A 21,376-nucleotide genomic window follows, 5' to 3' on the forward strand; every position below is an offset into this window, starting at 1 on the left:
AAGACCTCAGATTGCAAGAGAGTGGGGAAGACCAGATGTTTAGAATTGAAGCAGCATGCAGCAAGTTATGTAGAAATGTTTTTACTAATGAGGGCCAGTGGAGTACTTTGAATTACCTAAATCGAGCACATTCATTTTGTAGTTTTAGAAGTTGAGACACATGGAGGCTGGGTACCTTACAGAAGGTCACAGCTGTGGTAGCCTGAAAACAAACAATGCTTATTCGTAGAAAAGTGGAAAGTAAAAATGAGTTTATTCTAGAGGTAGGAAGTTGAACAGTTTTTTTCTTTTTAAGGGTTTAGTGCAACAACGTATTTTTTTCTGAAATGTTTTAAAATTAGAAATAAGAACTATATACCCAACTGTTAATTAAAAAAAAAAAAACCCATATGTAAATGGATTGTGTTTTTTTGTGGATTATATTAGTTCAGAAGAACTAAGTGAGGGTATTTGTGCTTGACCCAGAGAGTCAATATAGCACTCAGTATTAGGATTGGTGGACTAACAACGAGAAAGAGAGAGAGGTATCTGTTGCGTGAAGATACTGGCAAGTCAGGATGCACAATCGAGTGGTTATCTGTGAAACAAACATAAAATATCCTTAATTGTTGTTTCTTAGAATGCAGTAATGTAATTCATATCTTAATGGAGCAATGACTTACGTACATACCTGTGACTTTGTCTCGCTTTAGGTTAGCTGTAAAGTAGGAAGAAAGAAAAAAAATTGTACTGGTGAGGCTTTATTTTATTTTGCTTAAAAAAACTAAGTCTCTAATTATGACCATTCACTTACTTTTGGTTTCTTAGAGTGTTTTTCAAATGTAAGTTATTAAATATTTTTTGTACTAACTATATTAATATGACATTTTAAAATTGACCTTCTATATAAACTTTATGCATACTGTTACTATAAGTGGAAAATAATTTCATATGCCATAACTAGCAGATAATAAATACAATTAAAATAACAAACTATTAGAATTTAAAAATAAAAATAATTGTTAGTAACAGTCAACGTGAGCAATTTATTAAAATATTTTCCTGGAAATAAGTTCCTCCCTGCGAAGAGCAATACTGTTAATGATCAGTCAGTAATAAAGAGACCATGACCTCTCTCTTAAAGGCATTTGGTTTGCATAATGTCATAATTATTCCTCTCTTTTCATTGAGATTTATTCAGATTTTGACATTCAGAACAGTAGGTAGGAAATTCTACATCTTCCTTAGCCTTCTTGATACTTTTTTAATCAAATAGATAATGTTTTCTACATCAGTTCTTGGCGAGCTGCTGTTGAGTTCTGTAGTGGAGTCCAGCAAGGATGTGGCCGGGGTGTTTGTGAGCAGCACTGATCATCAAACCTGTGACTGGGCTTTGTCTGTAGTGAATTACCAGGAAGCTGCTGCTACTTTAACTTTTTTGCAGTTAATACCATGAAATCAAGGATGTGCTGTGCCTGTTACACTTTTTCTTACACAGACATTTTTTTCAATGATAAGTATTCAACTCTTGAATATCTAAACAAATGTACATTCTTGCACTAGCTAAAGTCATCCCATGTATCATTAACATACCCAGCACATTATGCAAAACCATCTTGATTTGGCTTCCATGGGTATTTACTGAACCTGCCCACAGTACCGAAAGCACCAGAAAGGAATTTTTTCCTCCAATATTTGTCACAATTTTTCAGAGATGGAATCTGTCAAAAGCTCTTTACCCTCATGCACACTAGTGTGTTTGCCTATATTTTTCTTAAGGGCCCAGGGGCTTTTCATTACTAGATCACAGCCTTCATTTTCTCAGTTTTTATCCCACAAGATTAGAGGCCATCTAAAGCTAGTTCCCAAGATTAAAAGCTAAAACTCGAGGAACTTTCTTCTGTCGTTGTGAAGTTGTTACTATCTAGATTTTTAAAGAAGAATATTTTTTGAGGAAACATGCCTTCAAATTAGTGCTTTTTTTTGCCAGCCAGACTAGGGTATAAGAGAATTAGGCATAATTCCTATCTGTTTGGAATTCAGAATCCAGTGGGAAAGATAGCTAACCAGTGGCAATAATTAAATTACTCCTTAAATAATTAAAAATAATTGTCTCCGTTTTCACCACGGATTTTAAAGAAGCATGAGGTTTGTTCATGGGCATAAAAAAAGTTTGGGCATAAAGAAAACACTCAACATTTGGGAGTACAGGAAGGATGAATTTGTGGATAATAGGTAATATTTATTGAGTGCTACTGTATGCCAGTTTCTTGTTCTAAATATAAATATTTTCCTTTATTCTTGATCTGTTTCATCATACCTGTGAAGAGATACTGCCATCTACACTTTATTGTTGAGGAAATCGGTTCAGACAGTTGCCCAAGGTCACAGTGGTGGAACTGGAAATTGAACCCGCTCATACTCTTTCAAAAATGTGTGGTTTTAACTCCTATATTATACTGCCTAACTTGGAAAAAAATAATACGCTTTATAGTATTGTAGCAACATAAAAAAATTCAGTTAATATGTTGAAACTCTGGGAAGGGATTCATTGCATAGTGGCTACACATTAACAAAGCTGAGTGAAGTGAGTGGTTGAACCAGCGGAGAAATGACCACTCAGAGAGCTGATCAAAAAAGTGGCTATACCTGGAGTGAAGATGAGAAATCAGTGTTCACAAATCAGGAGTTTTTTTGATCTTGCTGAAATTAGCAAATCCTGGGTCTCTACAGTTTGTATTCTCACAGTCATTTTTTGTTGTACTGATTAGAGTTAAATAAGAAGGATATTATTTGCTTCCTTAAATTTACCTTAAATATATGTTCATTTCCAGGACAGTAAGCCATCAGTTTGATTGCTACCTGATGCCAGCTTCCCTGAAAATAGCTATTAGGTTAAAGCAAACATTTGCATTCTTAACTCTGCAGAGAAAGTTTTATAGTTTTAAACACATAGTATTATTGGTTGATTTTCCCTTTTACTCACTGCAGAGGTTATCCAAACATTTGTCAGCACTGGGGCAGGCGCTGCAAGTAGATCCTTTTCTGTATGGCCTTTGGTAGCTTTGTCTATAAAGTAGAAAAAAGCTGTCCATTAGGAGAGTTTGTTTGTTTTTTTTTTTTTTTTTGCAATGAAATTCACTGTGACTCTGACTAAATCTGTAGGGTGGAAGTCCACAGATGCCCAGAGTTGAGGAAAGTGGAAGCCTGTTAGTATTTACAGAGTTTTAGTCTATGTGTCTGTCTATGAACCTATGTCTTCACCTGTATCATCTCATTTCACTCTTTAAGACAACTATGGAAGTTATTTTTATTTTTATTTTACAGGTGGGGAAACTAAAGCTCTCAGAAATTAACTTGTCAAAAATCACAAAAATGTGTACATGTCAGAGTCACAGTGAAACCCAGATTGGTCTGACTCCAGGGCAACGGCTTGCTCTGCTTAACTGTCTGGCCTGTATGATCACTACCATCCAAAAAACTGCTCATCCTAAGGGCTTATGACTCACATTTACTCTTCTCAGTTTAGCAAGCCTCCATGGTTTTTATTGGACAGCAGTCTTTTAGCTAGGTTAAGTGCCTTCCAAAAGAAAAGAAAGAGAGATAGTGGGAATTTCTACTGGGCAGTTTGTTTTCACATAAAAGATGTGATGTTAATAATAAATAATAAGCATCCTTGAATGAATTAATTTTCACAGTAGTCTATGGGGAAGATACTATTATTATTTATGCCCAATATAGCCAGAGGTGAGGCACAGAGTGTAAGTAATTGACCAAGGTCATATACTAGAAAGTGAAATAATACACAGACATTTTATATCCCCATGAATGTCTTCACAGTAGTAATGATGAGACCGGTACATGCATTGCAGTAAATCTGCCATTGTACTCACAGTTTTTGGAAAGGAGTTTTTAACTTTTTTGTGTCATGGTACCTTTGGCAGTTCTGGTGGAGCCTATGGACTCTCAAAATAGTTTGGTTTTACATTTTTTTTTTTTTTTAAGTCAGTTCAGTGCAGGGCTTGAACTCATAACCCTGAGATAGTTTCCTGAGCCAAGATCAAGAGTTGGACACTTAACTGGCTGAGCGACCTAGGTGCCCCAAAATTGTTTGCTTTTAAGTGCATAAAATAAAGTTTGTAAGATTATAAAGGAAACCGAGTAAGCTCAAATAGTTACCAAAATGTTAAAAATATTTTTGATATAGCAATATGTGGTTCTCAAATAAGATCTAACAAGAAGTCTAATGATGTTAGTACATTTAATGATAGATTACAACCATATTTTGAGATCTCTGCAGCAAGTGGAATGTGCTATGAGAATAACTGATATTTACAAAGATAGAAGTAGTACAAACACAGAGTCACATCATTGCCTACATGACTGAAGTGTTGTCTTCATACATAGTGAAGGGAAAAGCAGGCTTCCTGCTGAACTGGGAGCCCAATGCCGGACTCCATCTCAGGACTCTGGGATCATGACTTGAGCTGAAGGCAGCCGATTAACTGACTGAGCCACCCAGGTGCCCAAGATATTACTTTTTATTAACACCTTGTTTCTAACACCAAATACATGTTCTAATTTTGTTTGGCTCCAAATTAATCTAGGTTGTTTCAGAAACCATTCATCCTCATGCCTACTTTACACTGTGGAAAATAGTCAAAGGAATATTCTGATAACAATTATAAAAGACCTCCAAAATACACATTAATCATGGGGATAGCTTTCATTGTTAGAAAGCACAGTACTTATTGAGTGGTCAAGTTCTACAATGTTTTTAATAAAATCGTTTGTGGTATGTCATTCTTTTTGTTGAACTGTGTATTCCAAACTGCAAAGAAAAAGAAGAAATTACTACTTCAAAACCAGGCTAAAGACAAGGCAGTTGTGGAATTCTAGGGAAGTGGCAGAATTCGTCCCAGGAGAAAGAATGCTACTGGAAAGGCCTCATTTGTCTGGATAGGAACAGTTCAGACCAAGGGCCCTAAAGTATTCTGGCCCTAAAGAAGCAGGAAATGTTAGGGTTTCCCCAGGTAGCCTGAGAGAGAGAGGGCCCTGGGACCGAGGAAGAGAAAAGACTGATTTTTTTTTTTTTTTTTTTAATTAATCTCTGTGCCCTACATGGGGCTCAGACTCACAACTCTGAGATCAAGAATCGCAGACTTTACTGACTGGGTCAGCCAGGCACCCCGAGGAAAGATAGATCTTTAAAGAAAAAGATAAACAGGAGTAAGGGTCCTTAAGACAGGGCACACTAAGTCCTGTAGCAGCTGATGGTCTGGGTTGTCATTTCCTCTAACATGCTGTAATCCTCTCTTCCACAAATCACAAGATTTGTGGCTCAGATGGGCCCAGGGGACTGAAGGGAAGTTGTGTCCATGTTTGAAATATGCAGATCAGAAAGACCTGAAGCAGCGAGGAGGGGTCAAAACTCCTGGGCAACGACTGACTCTAGAGCTTGAGTTACAGGTGACAGGGGAATTAAGCAGCTTGCACCCCACTCTTAGGAAATCCCAGAAATAGGAGGAGGATATTGGACCTCTTAGAATTATGTGGAATGGGGGCCTATGAGGAGAAAAACCAGCTCAGAAGGCAGAAAATGAGGACTTTCCTAACTGGTCTCTGCTAGAGAGACCCCATGCCTTCCCCACCCCACCCAAACCCTCCAATCCATTTTCCACATCTCAAACAGAATGATCTCCCAATTTAAAGCAAGTCTTGTCTCTCCCTTGCTTAAAATACTTGGAGATTGTGATGTGAATTCAGTTAAATTTGCCACGGCCTACATGGCCCTGCAAGGACTGAGCTGCCTCCTTTCCCCCAGTTATCTCTCATTCAGTGGTCCACGCCCTCTGCTCGTGTCCGTTCTCGAATCTCTCCACAGAAGCTTCGCAGGTGATTTCTGTGGCAGACAACGGTTCGTGAAGTTCTTCACGCGTCTGGTTCCTTTCTACTCTTCATGCCCACACTCAGGTGTATCATTTTATCTATTGCTAGTGTCGATTACAGCGTTACTGGTGTTTCTTTCACTACTCCTATCATCATGCATTATTTTGTTTGTATTTTTTGTTGTCTCACTGCCCCATAAATACGAATTCCATGAGAGTGGGGACTGTGTCTGCCTGGTTCTCTGAAGCTCAGTAAACAAATATTGTTGAATACTTGAATGTTTGAATTATTTGTATGAATAAATTAATATTACTCTAAGGAAGCATTATAACTGGTTATAAGTTTTACAGCTTATTGTTTAGAACTCTAAAGGCAAGTAAAGTGAGTCTAAGCCAGGAGACTTCACATTTATGTCCCATAACAAGAACTGTGAATACTTCTCAAATAATCACCATTGCCGGCATTACATATACCTGGCATTTTATAATGTAATTTTCTCATGTAATTTTCATAGCTACTTGGTAAGAGTTGCTTCTATTATCCTGATCTTTTGGAAAGGAAACTGAGGTTCAGAGAGATCAAGTAACTTGTCCAAGATCACACAGTAAGTAAACCAAGGTACTGAGTCTCAAGACCCTGTATCTTAACTATTAAGCGATATAAATGTTATGAAAAGTCACCACTGATTGACTTAACGGCTCTGGATGGGTTTTCCGTATTTTCTGACTTTGGGATTTTAAGTCAAAGTTGTTCTCTTCTGAATGACACCAGATTTTAGTCCTTCCACTCTCACCTACACTCAGCCAAACTATCAAACATTTCTTCTGAACATTACTTCAGGGAAAGAGAGAGAGGCTCCTAACAAATCTTTTGGAATCCCAAAGACTGGAAAAACCAGATTTCAAGGGCAACAAAGAAAAAAAAAATGTTGGGGTGCCTAAGTGGCTCAGTCAGTTGGGCTTCTGCATTTGGCTCAGGTCATAATCCCAGGGTGCTGGGATCGAGCCCCACCTCAGGCTCCCTGCTCTACAGGAAGCCTGCTTCTCCCTCTCCCTCTGCCTGCTGCTCTGCCTACTTGTGCCCTCTATCTCTCCGTCAAATAAATAAAAACCTTGAAAAAAATACGCATTGTATTTGTGTGTGTTTATGTAACACTTGTAAAGGGTGCACACAGAGAAACACATACACTGAAAAAAATTTAACAGGTGTTAATGGAGTAGATCTCTGGATAGAGGAATTAATGGTGATACTAATCTTCTTTTTTACACTTTCTTTATCATCCCAATATTCTATCATGAAAATAAATACTTCTAAAGTAGAGTTTAAAAAATTTAGAAAGAGGATGATGTGGGTACTTACCCTGGTCCGTAGTTGCATATGAAATGTGCTAAGTTGGTTAAATGTCTAAAGCCATCGACCGTGTGGCAATGCTGTACCGCACATCCAACTTTGTAACTGTCTGCCCACACAACCTGAAAGAAAATAAGGATTTGTAGCAAGAGAGAGACAATAAAGTGAACGTCTGAGTATGATTAGGCCTTCCTCAACATAGTGAGGTGTGTTCACTCTGGCAGGTAGAGCCGTTGCTATCGGGGAGCATGCAGGTGCCTGCTGGAAACAAGAATTGGAATTATTATTATTGGGGTGTGAGTGTGTGAAATGATACTAGGATAATTTCTGGCACTTGAAATAAAATACTGAGTGCTGGGGAGATGGGGCTGAGCCTGGGGGTCCAGAGAAGGTGTCGTGGAGGAGGGGACGCACTGGGGATGAACGCGCAGAGACCGAAATGTGGGAGGAAGAGCCTTCTGTGCCGAGGGAGCAGAGGTGCAAAGGCCCTGCGGTGGAACTGGCTTGGCTGTGAGAGTGGCAGAGAGAAGGCCCGCGGAGCTGGGATCCAGGCAATAGGGAGACTTGTGGCATTGAGGTAAGAGGCAGAGGGCCAGATCGCAGGGAATCTGGTAGGCAAGTGAGCACAGACTCTTTTTCCCATCTTAGGAGGATCTCTCGTTGTTATGAAGTCGGTGGACTGAAAAGAGCAAAGGAGGAAAGAGAGAGGGCGTTTGAGAGGCTGTTTTAGTGGTACAACAAAGACAAGATGGTGGCCCACACTTGAGTGGTGGTGGTGCACATTCCTGGGAATCCATCAGGTTCATGGTTCAGTTCTAGCTAAAGCTGAAAGCGTTTGCTTTTGCTTTGAGTGTGGAGGAAGTGGGAACATTTGGGGCCTGAGTAACACTTCCCGAGATTAGGAAAACTAGGGAAGGAAGAGGGTTGGGGGAGCATAGACAGAGGTTCTGTTCGGGTCCAGTGACCTTAGAGATGCCTATGAGACGGGCAAGTGCAGAGTGACTTTGGGGCTGACAAGTGGCCATGTACAGTTCAGGGGACAGAGTGAGGCTAGAGATAGAAATCTGGAAGACACGGGAATAGGTCAGATCGTAGGCAAAGATAATAGATAAACAAGTAAATGAGAGCATGGGATAAGGAGAAAAAGAAAATCAACCAGCAAAGCAGATTGAAAAGGAGTGCTGAGTGACCTAGGAGGGAAACCAAGGACAGAGGCAGCTTCAGGGAGAGCGGCCTGGCTATCACACTGGACCCCAGGGTCAGAATTTTCACCCAATTTTTGAACAAGGGACTTTACATTTTCATTTTGCATGAAGCCCCACAAATTATACAGTTCATCTTAACCAGGAGTGTTTGATGTCACAGAAGCCTAAAGAAAAAAAAAACAAAAACAAACTATTTTTAAAGAGCTTGTGTCTGGAGATAAACCAGCAATTAAATGCATTCCTTTTTACAGTGATACCAAATTGCATGTGAAATTATTTTTACTCATTTTTTTTCAAGAGCAATTTTGTGACAAGAATTATGCCAAATATGGGGGATACAGAGGTGAATGAGTTGGAGCCAGGGGGTGCCTTTACAAAATGTAGAGAAAAGCTGCCATGGGGCCTTTATGCAAGGGTTTGACTGTGGTGTGGGTGGGGACAGAGGGGGCTCAGGCACCAGCCAGTGTGGGAACCTTCTCTGACTTGGTGAGATCGAATCGAAGCCCAGTGAGCTGGTCTAAGAGCCAGGAGAATTCTTCCAGAGAGGGCAACACATGCTAACCCAAGAGGAGAAAGACTCATCGAATTGAGGCAAGGCTGGTGTGGCTGCAGGAAGAAGTTCAAGTTTACTTAAAAAAATAAAAATAAAAAATCAGTGAAAACCTCAGGGAGAGAGAACTGAGTGAGGATAGGTGTGGATCTGAGTCTGCGCTTCTCCGAGGCTTAGAGATGGGGCTGTGGGTGAAGGAGAGGCGAGGGAGGCTGAGGGGGCAGGAGGGAGGGGGACAAAAGGTCAGGTAGGGCCGCAGCTCTCCGCATGCTGTCCTCTTTGGTTTGGCAACTGGGGAGACCATGGGACAGCAGCTGCTGCTTCCCGCCAGAGGAGGAGAAACGCTCTCCTGCAGCAGGGAGGGGCTCCCTTCATGATCAGCCTTCCTGTGTGATTCCTCACACAGGAATCCCCTGCCGGGAACGGAGGCCTCTAGCTCAGGTTGAGAGCCTCCCGTTATGGCCATGAATCTTCAGATTGATTTGATCCTTGCATTTATTTCCAATCATTTTTGCATTTACTTCAAGTTTTAAATTTCTCTTCATTATATCTCAAAGCGATTCCACCTGGGAAGCTTTGTTTAAAATGCAGGTTTCTGGGCCCATCTCAGTCCTGCTGAAGGAGAGTCACTGGAACTGTCCTTGAAATCTGTATTTTTTAAAAATTGAGATAGCATTATATATTATATATTATATATATAATATATATATAATATTATATATAATATTATATATAACATTACATGAGTTTCAGGTGTACAACGTAATGATTCAGTATCTTTATACACTGTGAAATGATCGCCATAATAGATCTAGTAACATGTGTCAGAAAGAAAATCACTGGCCTAAAATGGTGCCATTTATGCTAGGCCATGTCATCCAACTGGGGCCGACGACCTAACCTAATTGCACTTTCAACCTTGCCCCACTTTTCTTTTTTTTTTTTTTTTTAAGATTTTATTTCTTTATTTGAGAGAGAGAGACAGAGCACAGGCAGGGCAGAGGGAGAGGGAGAAGCAGGTTCCCCGCTGAGCAGGGAGCCCAATCCCAGGACAATGGGATCATGACCTGAGTCAAAGGCAGACGCTTAATGACAGCCACCCCAGCAACCCCAGAAATGCAGTCTCAACAGATCAGTCAGGAACTTTCTGGTCAGCACCAATAAGTCAATCTGTCCCAGGGACCTCTCCATCCCCCAAAGGAAGATGAGGTAAACTACCTAATTACACCCTTTTCTCCCCAAAGGAAGATGACCTCACTTGAAATAATCCTTTTTCCTGTTTCTGACTTTTTATCCTGCCTTTAAAAACCTTTCCCTTTCTGTAGCCCTTTGGAGTTCCCCTCTGCTTGCTGGGTGGGATGCTGCCTGATTCGTGAATTAGTTAATAAAGCCAATTAGATCATTACTTAGATGAATTTTTGTTATTTAACATGCCCATCACCGTATAGTTACCGATTTTTTTTTTTCTTGTGATGAGCACTTCTAAGATTTACTCTCTTAGCACCTTTCAAATATATACTACAATATTGCTAGCCATGGTCCGTCAGCATGCCGCAAGTTACAACCCCGGACTTGTTATTTTATAACTCTAAGTTGGAGCCTGGGCCCACATTCACCTATTTTGCACCGCCTCGCAACCTAAGCAACCACCAGTCTATTCTCTAAGAGTTTGTTTTTTGTTTAGATTCCACATTTAAGATGGTATTTGTCTTTCTTGGCCTGACTTCATTCACTTAGCAAAGTGCCCTCCAGGTCCATCCACATTGTTGCAAACAGCAGGATTTCTTCTTCAGGAAGATGTGTTACATATGTAAGAATATTACTCAGCCATAAGAAAAGAGTAAAATCTATATTTTAATGGGTTCCATAAGTGATTATTATGCATGTGAACTGGGTGCGGTGTCATCTGTGTTTTCCTCTTGCTATCACCTTAGTAAATCATTTTATATTTTTTATTCTTTGGTCTTTGGACACTTTCTTCAGGTGTTGTTTTATCTCAAGTATTCTTAATCTTTGGGCCTCCCCCACACACATCTTTAACACTTTACACTGTTTCTTTTGTTTTACTGTCTTTTACTTTTTTTTTTTTTCTGGCCTCTTTGTTTCCAAGGGTGTGTAATGTTAATTATCATTCACTTTGTTTTAATTGGTCTCTCTTTTTTAAGTCAGGTTGTAATTAACACCCAGTAAAACCCATCCTTTTTAGGCGTCAGGTTCCCCGAATTTTGGCAAAACATCGTGTGTGGCCACCAGCATATTCACGACCTAGAGCACTTCCATCGCCCCCAAAAGTTCTCTTGTGTTCCTTTGTGGTCATCTCTTCCCCCATCTCCCGGCCCCTGACAATCACTGTCTGTTTTCCGTCCCTATCATTTTGCTTTTTCCAGAATGTTACAGAAATGGGATCAGTTTAAATGTAGTTTTTCTGCTCTGGCTTCTTGCACTAAGCATAAGCATTTGAGATCCGTTCATACTGCTGGGCTCACTTCATTATTGCACGGATGTCCCACAGTTTACTCTCCACTCAGGTTGGTCTCTTTTTAAAAGCTTTATGGGCATTTAGATTCTGGGTTCAACTTGGGGGCCCGGGGCTACAAGACGGAGTTCATATTCCAGCTCAACCACTCACTCCGTGACCATGACCTTAGCTTCCTTCACTATTTAGTGAGGATAACACTATGGACTCCACGGACCTATTTTGACATTTTCAGTGGGCTCATAAGAACGTACTCAGCAAATGTTCATGTTTTATTCTCTAATTACTAATTTTCTTCTGCTTTAAACTTTTTGAAAACTATCTTTTTATCAGGCAGATTCCCGTTGTATTTCATTTATTTTATTTTCTAAAATGGTAAGGAAGAAAGCCTGATTATAAAAAAAAGAAAAGGAGAGAGAACTATTGATTACTGGGAATTCCCCTGGTGTCAAGGTAGTGTTAAGCGCTTTCCATGCAACATCATGTTTAATTTTGTAACAAATCACGAAGGAGGTATGGCTCCTATTTTTATAGATCAAAGTTGGAACCTACCTCTGCCTGACCACAAAGTACTGTGAGGACAGTCCATGCCTTGAGCAAGATGCTTTCAGAGTGCTTTCCCTTTTAGCAGAACTAGGAACCACTCTTTATTCCTTTCTAACAAAAACATTGCATCTGGGGAACTTACAGGGGACAGGTAAGTCTCTCGTTTGGAGCTACTGCCCTCTTCCTACCATCTTTTAAGTCTCAGTATGAGTCCTTCTGACTCATTACCGGGCACTATTATCACGAATATGATGACACTGCAACATATATAAAACCAGATAGAGAAACTGTGAAACACGTCCCCCTTTCATTGGTTCGGTAAGAGTAACGACTTCCAGAGGGTGGCAGTGCGGCAGGGATTAAAGCCAAAAATGAGATCTATGATGCCATCTAGTGGGCATTCTCAGCACTACCAAACTGAAGCGCTGCCCCGCCCATATATTGAAGTCAAACTAACACCAAGTTTTATGAAGGCGAACTTCAGCCAACAAAATATCTAATCCTCCATATTAATATACCAAAATTATTACACAGTGCAAATCTATCTCTAGTGAAGACCGAGCTAAAGTGTTGACCTAACATGTCAAGAAATACCACATCTTGGGGCGCCTGGGTGGCTCAGTGGGTTAAAGCCTCTGCCTTCGTCCCAGCGTCGTGGGATCGAGCCCCACATCGGGCTCTCTGCTCCTCGGGGAGCCTGCTTCCTCCTCTCTCTCTGCCTGCCTCTCTGCCTACTTGAGATCTCTGTCAGGTAAATAGATAAAATATTAAAAAAAAAAAAGAAATACCACATCTTTATGATTAGTAATTGGATCTAAATCTATTGTCTTCACTCTGTACAACCAAACTGCACCAGCCTAAATCTGAAAATAGCTTGCTTTTTATTAGTAGAAGATAAGGATAAGTGAGGGGTTATAATATCCACTTGAGGTAATTTCCAGCAAGAATTTAAAATGGTAACTGAGTGGTCTTGAACTTCCCAATAACATTTCTTGCAAGGATGAAAACATTATATTCTAACCTAAAGTGATGTTTACCAGGCTGTCCACTTTACTAGATAATTTACATAATTATCTAGTAAATTTATAAAAGTCCTATATAAATTTATATAATTTATATAAATCCTATTATATAATCCTCATCACATACCTAATATCTGGAGCCCAGCTCTTCCTCTTACTAGCTATGTGACACTGAGAAGACAACTTCTACTTCTTCTTCTTCTTTTTCTTCTTCTATTTTTTTAACTAGGCAAAGAACTTTATTAGCCTTGTTTCAAACTTTATTCTGAGGTTTCTTCAGCTTAATTAGCTGCTAAGAATGAATTGTGTCTAAGCAAAAACTGACAACAGCATAGTGCTCAAGAAGTTTGGGCTTAAAAAATTAAATTAGAGATCTAGATTTCATCAGATCCATGGACAAACTTTTTAAAAGCAGTCATCCTATAAAATAGCAGCTCCCAGTAACTTAAGTCTGTCTTCTGCAGAAGATGACTCAGGTCAGTTTGCTTCATTGTTGGAAGCCTCATCAGAATTCCACAAGATCCTGGGGCACCTGGGTGGCTCGTGGGTAAGCATCTGCCTTCAGCTCAGGTCATGATCTCTGGGTCCCAGGATCCAGTCCACACGTAGGGCTCACAGCTCAGGGAGGAGTCTGTGTCTCCCTCTTCCTCTGCCTCTCCCTGCTTGTGCCCTCTCTTTTTCTCTCTGTCAAATGAATAAATAAAATCTTTAAAAAGAAATTCCACAAGATCTGGAACTTCATCCTCCTCCCCCTCCTCTGTGGCAGCAAATGGTGCTTTTCTGTCCAGAGTCTGTGTGGGCAGAGCTTCAACAAGTCTTCCTGACCTGGGCAGCCTGTCTGCACCAGGTTGCTTGAAGATGTCGGGCAGCCTTTCTGTCTGCTGCTCTGTCTCGGCACTGCCTGTGGTGGCCGCAGTGTTCACTGCCAGGGATGCCTGAACTTTCCGGTTGTGAAGGGAGATGACTGTTCCTTGGTTTGTGAACATAGTTGTTTTCTTCAATCCAGAGATATTGTTAACCCCTAACTTCTTTAAGGAGACCTGAAGTTTTTTATCATCTGCTATAGCCGTTGCTACACACCACTGATGTGGGAAACAGAGGCGGAAGAAAAATTATTAAATATCCTTACCCACTGACAAGCCCTTATAACAGGCAGAGTGACATTCCTCTAGGGACTCAACTGCCTCCACCCTAACACTTTGCTAAGGGCAAAGGGCAATCCTAGCCTGACTGACCCCTACCCCCAACCAGAATCCTGTAAGTCTACTTTAACAATTCCTTTGGAAACTTTATCTCTGAACCCTCCAAGAGAGTGTTGACAATCATTCCTGAGCATAGGGCCCACTGATATACATCTAAAGGGTCTCACGAAAAGGTTTTATTACCGGTAATGAATAACCTTTTTTCCAACAACAGCTAGCTCCTCAACCTGGAAACCTTGCTTCCAAACTTTCTTAGAGGCTTAACGCGATCCCTGACCCCCTACAAGCATATAATGGACCACTCCTCACAACTCCAAGGCAGCTCTTTCTGCCCATGGGTCCTGTCCCCGTGCTTTAATAAACCACCATTTTGCACCAAAGACGTCTCAAGAGTTCTTTCTTGTCCTTGCTTCCAAACTTTCTTAGAGGCTTAACGCGATCCCTGACCCCCTACAAGCATATAATGGACCACTCCTCACAACTCCAAGGCAGCTCTTTCTGCCCATGGGTCCTGTCCCCGTGCTTTAATAAACCACCATTTTGCACCAAAGACGTCTCAAGAGTTCTTTCTTGTCCGTGGGCTCCGAACTACGTCATTGAATCTTATCTATATCTAAGACTTCATCCCCAGCTTCTTGGGGTGAGCAGTTCCTAACCCCCCCCACCCCCCACCCCCGCCCATGCGCACACGTGCTTGCAGTTTGGAGAGTTTCTCCTGGTTCCTGATTATTTCTTTCAATCGTGGCAGAGGAAATGGAACTTTACTGGGGGGTTGGGTTGGTGTTTGGGGAGTCTCCCGCAGACCAGCTGAGACTGGATGCACACAGGCGAGGACGTGAGATCCCGGAAAACAACTTCTTCACCTCTCCGAGGCTGTTGACTCATCCAGGGATGACTGCGGCTTCTGACAGGTTTGTGGTGAGATTCAAAGGAGATTTGAAACTATGGAGAGCTGAGTACCACGCTCTCTTAAAAGTAGTTGCTGTGGCTGCTTTATCCCAGACCCAGGGTGTCCCTGGACTTCCCTCTCCAGGATAAGGCTTGCTTTTCAGAAGTGGGGGTAGAATGTAGTCGTCTCTTAGAGAGAACAGGTTAGGATCACTCAGCATGGGCTCTGGTACCTGTATGCAAGGAAACGAGTTTTCTCATGTCCGAAATGTTAGCCCTTCTTTGTTTGTCCTAGATGTAAGGGGAAAATTTATAAGTAAGCTCTGCTAATTTGGGGAGGGCCATCTCTGAAATCTCAGGTTTAGATGACGTAAAATCAAGTTTCCTCCTCTTGTTTTTAGTCCCTAGAATGACAGACATGGAGTGTGCTGACTTGCATGGTTTAGGAGTCTGTGGTCAGGGGCGCCTGGGTGGCTCAGATGGTTAAGCATCGCCTTCAGCTCAGGTCATGATCTCCAGGTCCTGGGATCGAGCCCCGCATCTGGCTCTTGGCAGACTCAGCGGGGAGTCTGCTTCTCCCTCCCCCTCTGCCTCTCCTGCTACTTGTGTGCTCTGTCTTTCTCTCTCAAACGAATAAATGAAATCTTTAGGAAAAAAAGGAGTCTGTGGTCAGTTGAACAGTCCTTTGATCTTCTCATATTTGGTGTGGTGAGCTATTAGCCATTCGTCTGAAGTACAAGGCTTATTTGTACCCACTGTACATCTGTTAGTTTTGCCTGGAGATCTCTTCCTTTTCCGTTCCATCTGATAAACTCTCACTTAGTTTTCAAGAACCAGCTGATACGGCTCCTGCTGTTTAAACAATGCCTACGTCTCCAGACTGCCCTTTGGCCAGATAACACGTTGCTGCGTCCCCTTTGCCCACAAGGCACCTTGTCAGTTTCTCCACAACGCACCACTTAGTGCCATATTACATCCACTTACACACATGTCTCTCCCCAGAGAAGGTCACCCCTAAGGGTCAGTGGCCACTGCCATCTGTGTCCCTCATTCCCTGCCCCACCCCACATTTCTCTTCACTTTGACTTCTTGGCTATTGTACTCCTCAGTAACAGGGTAGGACATAAGCTAGCGTCCCAGGCTCTGTTGGCAGGTATGCCTTACAACAGTGCCTCGTGCTTAAATACAACTGAATGAGAGTCGGTACCGGCAAATGGACAATTATTTTTGGAAATTTAAACAGCCCCACGTTTAATGGTACCAGGTACCCCTTGTAGACAACCTGGAATTAGCTTTCTGGCCCTTGAGGACTTGCAGGATTCTGATGGAATCAATTTTCTGGCTACAGATTTTTTGTGAACATAAGCCAAGATGAATGGTTTATGGGGTAAGTCTAGGGGAAACCTTATTTCTATTTTCCAGAAAGGGATGAATGCTACTGGTGGTTTGATAACTCTTCCTTGCTTATAATAATCTTGAGGTGAAAATGTCACTGAAATCTGCCCTTCCCCTCACATCATAATAATAAATAGCGATGCCAACCTCATTTTACCTAGAACCACACCACTGAGACCAGAGGCTCTATAAGGCTGAACTACATTGAGAGTTTTTCCAACAATATTTTGCTCTTTAAAAACACCTATTATTACAAGTTAACTACCTTGTTAGAAATGTTTTTGGGGGTGCCTGGGTGGCTTAGTGGGTTAAGCCTCTGCCTTTGGGTCAAGTTATGATCTCAGGATCCTGGGATCGAGCCCCACATTGGGTTCTCTGCGCAGCAGGGAGACTGCTTCCCCCTTTCTCTCTGCCTGACTCTCTGCCTACTTGTGATCGCTCTCTGTCAAATAAATAAAATCTTTAAAAAAAATGTTTCTGCCCTCAGACCTCATTCCAACACATTTTTGCACATTAGAACCAGTCCGGCATGGGTTCAGCCCCTTTAGTTATTGGCTTGACAAAGACTGCCAGGAAATGAAAGTAAATAAATGAAAGGTGGTGGGGACAGGGAGGCAGCAGAATAAGAAGACCACAGAAGATGCTACCAGAGGGATATGTTTCCACATGTTGCAAACATGCCTTAGGGGGTTAAGAAACCAAAACCAGTTTGAGTTAAAAACAAAACAAAACAAAACAAAACAAAACCAAAATGAACAAACAAAAAAAACCTCAATGGGCACCTCTGAATGTGGCCACTGAGACTAAATACTGTAGATTTGGGGGGCAGATTAGTCACAGGATGGTTTACTTAACACGGAGGCCTCTCACTCTTGTTTTTCTCGTCCTCTGGGACACATCAGGGGCTCTCCGCCCCCGCTCAGAGGAATGCGAGGATATGAAATTGAAGCCTCAGTCAGAGAGGCCATTTTTCCCAATTTTAGAGCCCCAAATCAAGTCTCCAGTTTCATAGAGGACCCATCCCTGAAAATGCATTCAGTCATCATGTCCTCTGACGGCTCACGAGCAGAATAAAATCCCCTAGGCGAGTTGCTATTATTAAAGCATAGGAAGTCTGTCCAGACTGGTGAGCCTCACGGTTAGGTTTACGCCCATAACTGAACTCTTCAAGCTCAACCTCCCGGCTACAGAAGTTTGCTCCACTTACTTATTTTTATTTTATTATTTTTTTATTTTTTAAAGATTTTATTTAGTTATTTGACAGAGAGAGATCACAAGTAGGCAGAAAGGCAGACAGAGAGAGAGGAGGGAAGCAGGCTCCCCGCTGAGCAGAAAGCCTGATACAGGGCTTGATTCCAGGACCCTGGGATCATGACCTGAGCTGAAGGCAGAGGCTTTAAACCACTGAGCCACGCAGGCGCCCCCACTTACTTATTTTTAAAGGAATCTTGCAACCTCTCCTCTTTTCCTATTTACAGGTGCAGCAGCTTACTAGATATTTTCTTAACACCAGATTCCAGTTTTCTCCTTACGCTTGAAAAGACGGTTTCAAGAGAATACAGGGCAGACGCTTACCTGAGTGTAATGGCCACAGACCTTGGTGCATCTGTGAGTCTCGAAGTCATAGTCCTGAACTTCGCTGTGCCAACTTGTGATGGCTGAAGATGCAGAGAACAGGGACACAGAGCCAGTCCAGATGTTTTCTCCCACTGAAGAGAAATTGGGGTGCAGCCTGTTCGAATGCAGCTGTCCATTGTGTGCAAACTTACAGTTTCTTGCCCAGGCTTTTGCAATTAGGGCTAGTGCTGGGTCCCACGTCTGCCAAAAGGAACATTAAACAACAGGAAGGTCAAGAATGAAAATTGTGGTTTTTGAAGATCTTTCAACTACAGTGAGGAAAAAGAGTTGAAGAGGGATCAGTGTAGACACTGAAAGATGAGAACACTGGTGATGAGAGGGTGACTCAGCCTCCTACAGTTGATGAGAGAACAGAAAGCCCTCACATGTCACAGAACAGGAATTAACCTCTTGCACAACCCTCCAGCCCTGTAGGCTGTAGGTTGGCACCACTAAATCTGCGGAGAATCAGAAAATGTTACAGGCCACTGCACTCCCCTCACTGTCCTTTTAAAACAGTTGCCAAACTGTGGAAAGAACCAAGATGCCCTTCCATGGACGAATGGATAAGGAAGATGTGGTCCATATACACAATGCAGTATTATGCCTCCATCAGAAAGGATGGTTGCTACTTTTTAGCAACATGGACGGGACTGGAAGAGATTATGCTGAGTGAAATAAGTCAAGCAGAGAGAGTCAATTATCATATGGTTTCACTTATTTGCGGAGCATAAGGAATAACATGGAGGACATGGGGAGATGGAGAGGAGAAGGGAGTTGAGGGAAATTGTAAGGGAAGGTGAACCATGAGAGACTATGGACTCTGAAAAACAACCTGAGGGTCTTGAAGGGGCGGGGGTGAGGGTGGGAGGTTGGGGGAGCCAGGTGGTGGGTATTAAGGAGGGCACCTATTGCTTGGAGCACTGGGTGTGGTGCAAAAACACTGAATACTCTTACGCTGAAAGGAAATTAAAAAAAAATTTTTTTGATATTCAAAATACAAAAAAAAAAATAAATAAAAATAAAAATAAAGTAAAAAAACAAAAAACCAAAAAGAACAACAACAGTCTGGGTGAGGCAGAAAGCCTGGAGCTGGAGTTTGGACCAGAGTCTTGTCTCCAACCCAGGTGGCCAGCCTCCTGAACTAAGCAAGCTGCCATTCCTTTCCATTCAGAAAGAATGAAAACTGTCACCAGACAACGTGCTAGGAGTGAGCAGAGTGAATCTGAAAGGGGGATGAGGCGTGATGAGGGTGATGAGCAGAAAAGAGAAGGAGCAGCTGCCCTTGTGTCCTTCAGCTAAGTGGGGTCGACTGTAGAGGGCCAGTGGGAAACCTGAGGATTGAGTTTTGCAGAATTCAGAATCTAAATGAGGGACATAGATCAGCATTTCACTGTGGGCCCATTACATGCAGAATTTGCTGTGTTTCACATAGTTTATATAATTTAATATACAAAATGTGGCCCTACCCTAAGGAACCCAGACACGTTAAAAACCCGGCTCACAGCCACAGAGCTGGGACTCAAACCCAAACCTGGTTCAAAATCGTATCCTTTCCTGAGATGCCATGCTACCCTGTTGGGAAAGCCAATTGTCTGCCCGCAGCAAAAAAAAAAAAAAAAAAAAAAAAAGCAAGTTTAGAGACAAAATAAACCAACAACAAAACCTTCAAAAATTAACAGGGAAGAAAGTGACCCCCCCCCAAAAGTAAAATCTATATATAATCAGAGGAAAGGAAATATCTCAAAAGAGAAGTAAAAGGTACTTGCTGAGCTCGCTTACGAGACATGACTGGATTCGTTTTGATCACAGATTATGAATTCACCGCACCCATGAATCACGATGAAAAAAAATAAAAGCATTCCAGATTAGCAAGGATTTACCTCCCAAGTCAGTACACATTAGTTGTTTTTTACTTACTTATGCCATGATACTGCTCTTTTCCTTACCATGTATAGCATAGCACTGGCTGTCGGAGTCACCTCTGATCGGAACTTGTTATGAATTCGAACACAGTCTTTGATGAAATCTTCATTTTTGATGTCTGGCAAACTGTTCGCTCCATGTTGGTGACTGGGAACTACAGAAACCAGCCAAGCTGTCATCACAAGGGCGGCTTGCATGCTCAGTGTGCCTGGCACAGAGTCCCGGGAGGCGGGACCCCAGAGCCACCACGAGTCCTGACCAGCTGCCTTTCTCACTGTTAACTGACTTCAGCTTTCAGGAAAAACAAAAAGCAGAACGTGAGTTCTTCACAAGTTTAAAAAAAATGGGTTTCTCCTTATATGGTTTGCCGTCACTTTTGGGCTTTTAACCCCGCCTTCTCAGTGGCTCTCAGTAACACAGCACCTACTATAACATAGATTTTTATGAAGCTGCATCAGAGTTTCTTTTAGTTAGGGGGTATTTCCAAAGGAAATTCTAAAATCTCCAGAAATAACAGTCTCAATTTTTACGGAGGTTCTGGTGGTTAAATAAAAGCATATTTCTTACTTCTATAAACGTCTGGTGAAATGCATTTCAGAAACTTTTTTTTAAGAGTCGTTATCAGTTGGAATATCTGGCTAACATCTTAACTTGACAGAGAATTCATTCTCGATGGTGTGTGTGTGTGTGTGTGTATGTGTGTGTGTAACCAAGGGAAAGAGAGGGAGCCCTTGTTTCAATTCCACATTTTAGTTTAAGTTCTGTTCCTCACTAGCTGTAAGACCTTGGACAAGTTACCAAACTGTAATCCTCAGCTGCCTATTTACTGAATGAGGCAAATAAAACTTTTTCTAGCCCCTTAATCAGAAAGGATTTGGGAGGATCCAATGAACCGGTGAATATATTAACTCAACTCAGCAGAAATATTAAATTTCTGCTCTGGGTAATGAGTTTCATAATAGATAAACACTGAGATCTAGTGTTACGGAACCTGGGCTGGATTGCCCGGCAGAAGAACCAAGTGGCGCTCAGAGATGTGGGAGGATAGGAAGTTTATCTGACACCGGCAGGCTCCGAGAAGAGTGATCTCCAGAAGTCTGACCCCAGAGCACAAGAAACGGGGGTAATTTATACACTTCTACTTCTGTATATGTGGTGCATTTTGCCCCACACACGAAGTGGGGCAGGAAGGAGAACCCAGAAGGGCCCTGGGGCAGGGACTGGAATTCCCCTGCTGGCTTGGTCGGCCATCTTAGAATACAGATTTTCCTTATCACTAGGAGTTCAGAGAAGTACGAGCTGTGAGATGGTGGTGGCAGGGTCGCAGACAG

General features: G+C 41.9%; 1 protein-coding gene across 1 annotated transcript; it reads right to left on the bottom strand.

Moving 5' to 3' along the window:
* Positions 1-65: 65 nt before the first annotated feature.
* On the bottom strand, positions 66-20,383 carry GLIPR1 (GLI pathogenesis related 1). Its single transcript, XM_046012979.1, has 6 exons — positions 20,069-20,383; positions 18,078-18,320; positions 7,228-7,340; positions 2,966-3,048; positions 671-697; positions 66-577 (listed from the first exon to the last, which is right to left on the bottom strand). The coding sequence occupies exons 1-6, from the start codon at positions 20,240-20,242 to the stop codon at positions 423-425; spliced, it is 795 nt and encodes a 264-aa protein (XP_045868935.1). The 5' UTR covers positions 20,243-20,383; the 3' UTR covers positions 66-422.
* Positions 20,384-21,376: the final 993 nt, after the last annotated feature.

The sequence above is a fragment of the Meles meles genome, chromosome 7 (assembly GCF_922984935.1).
Source record: "Meles meles chromosome 7, mMelMel3.1 paternal haplotype, whole genome shotgun sequence".
NCBI classification, from domain to species: domain Eukaryota; kingdom Metazoa; phylum Chordata; class Mammalia; order Carnivora; family Mustelidae; genus Meles; species Meles meles.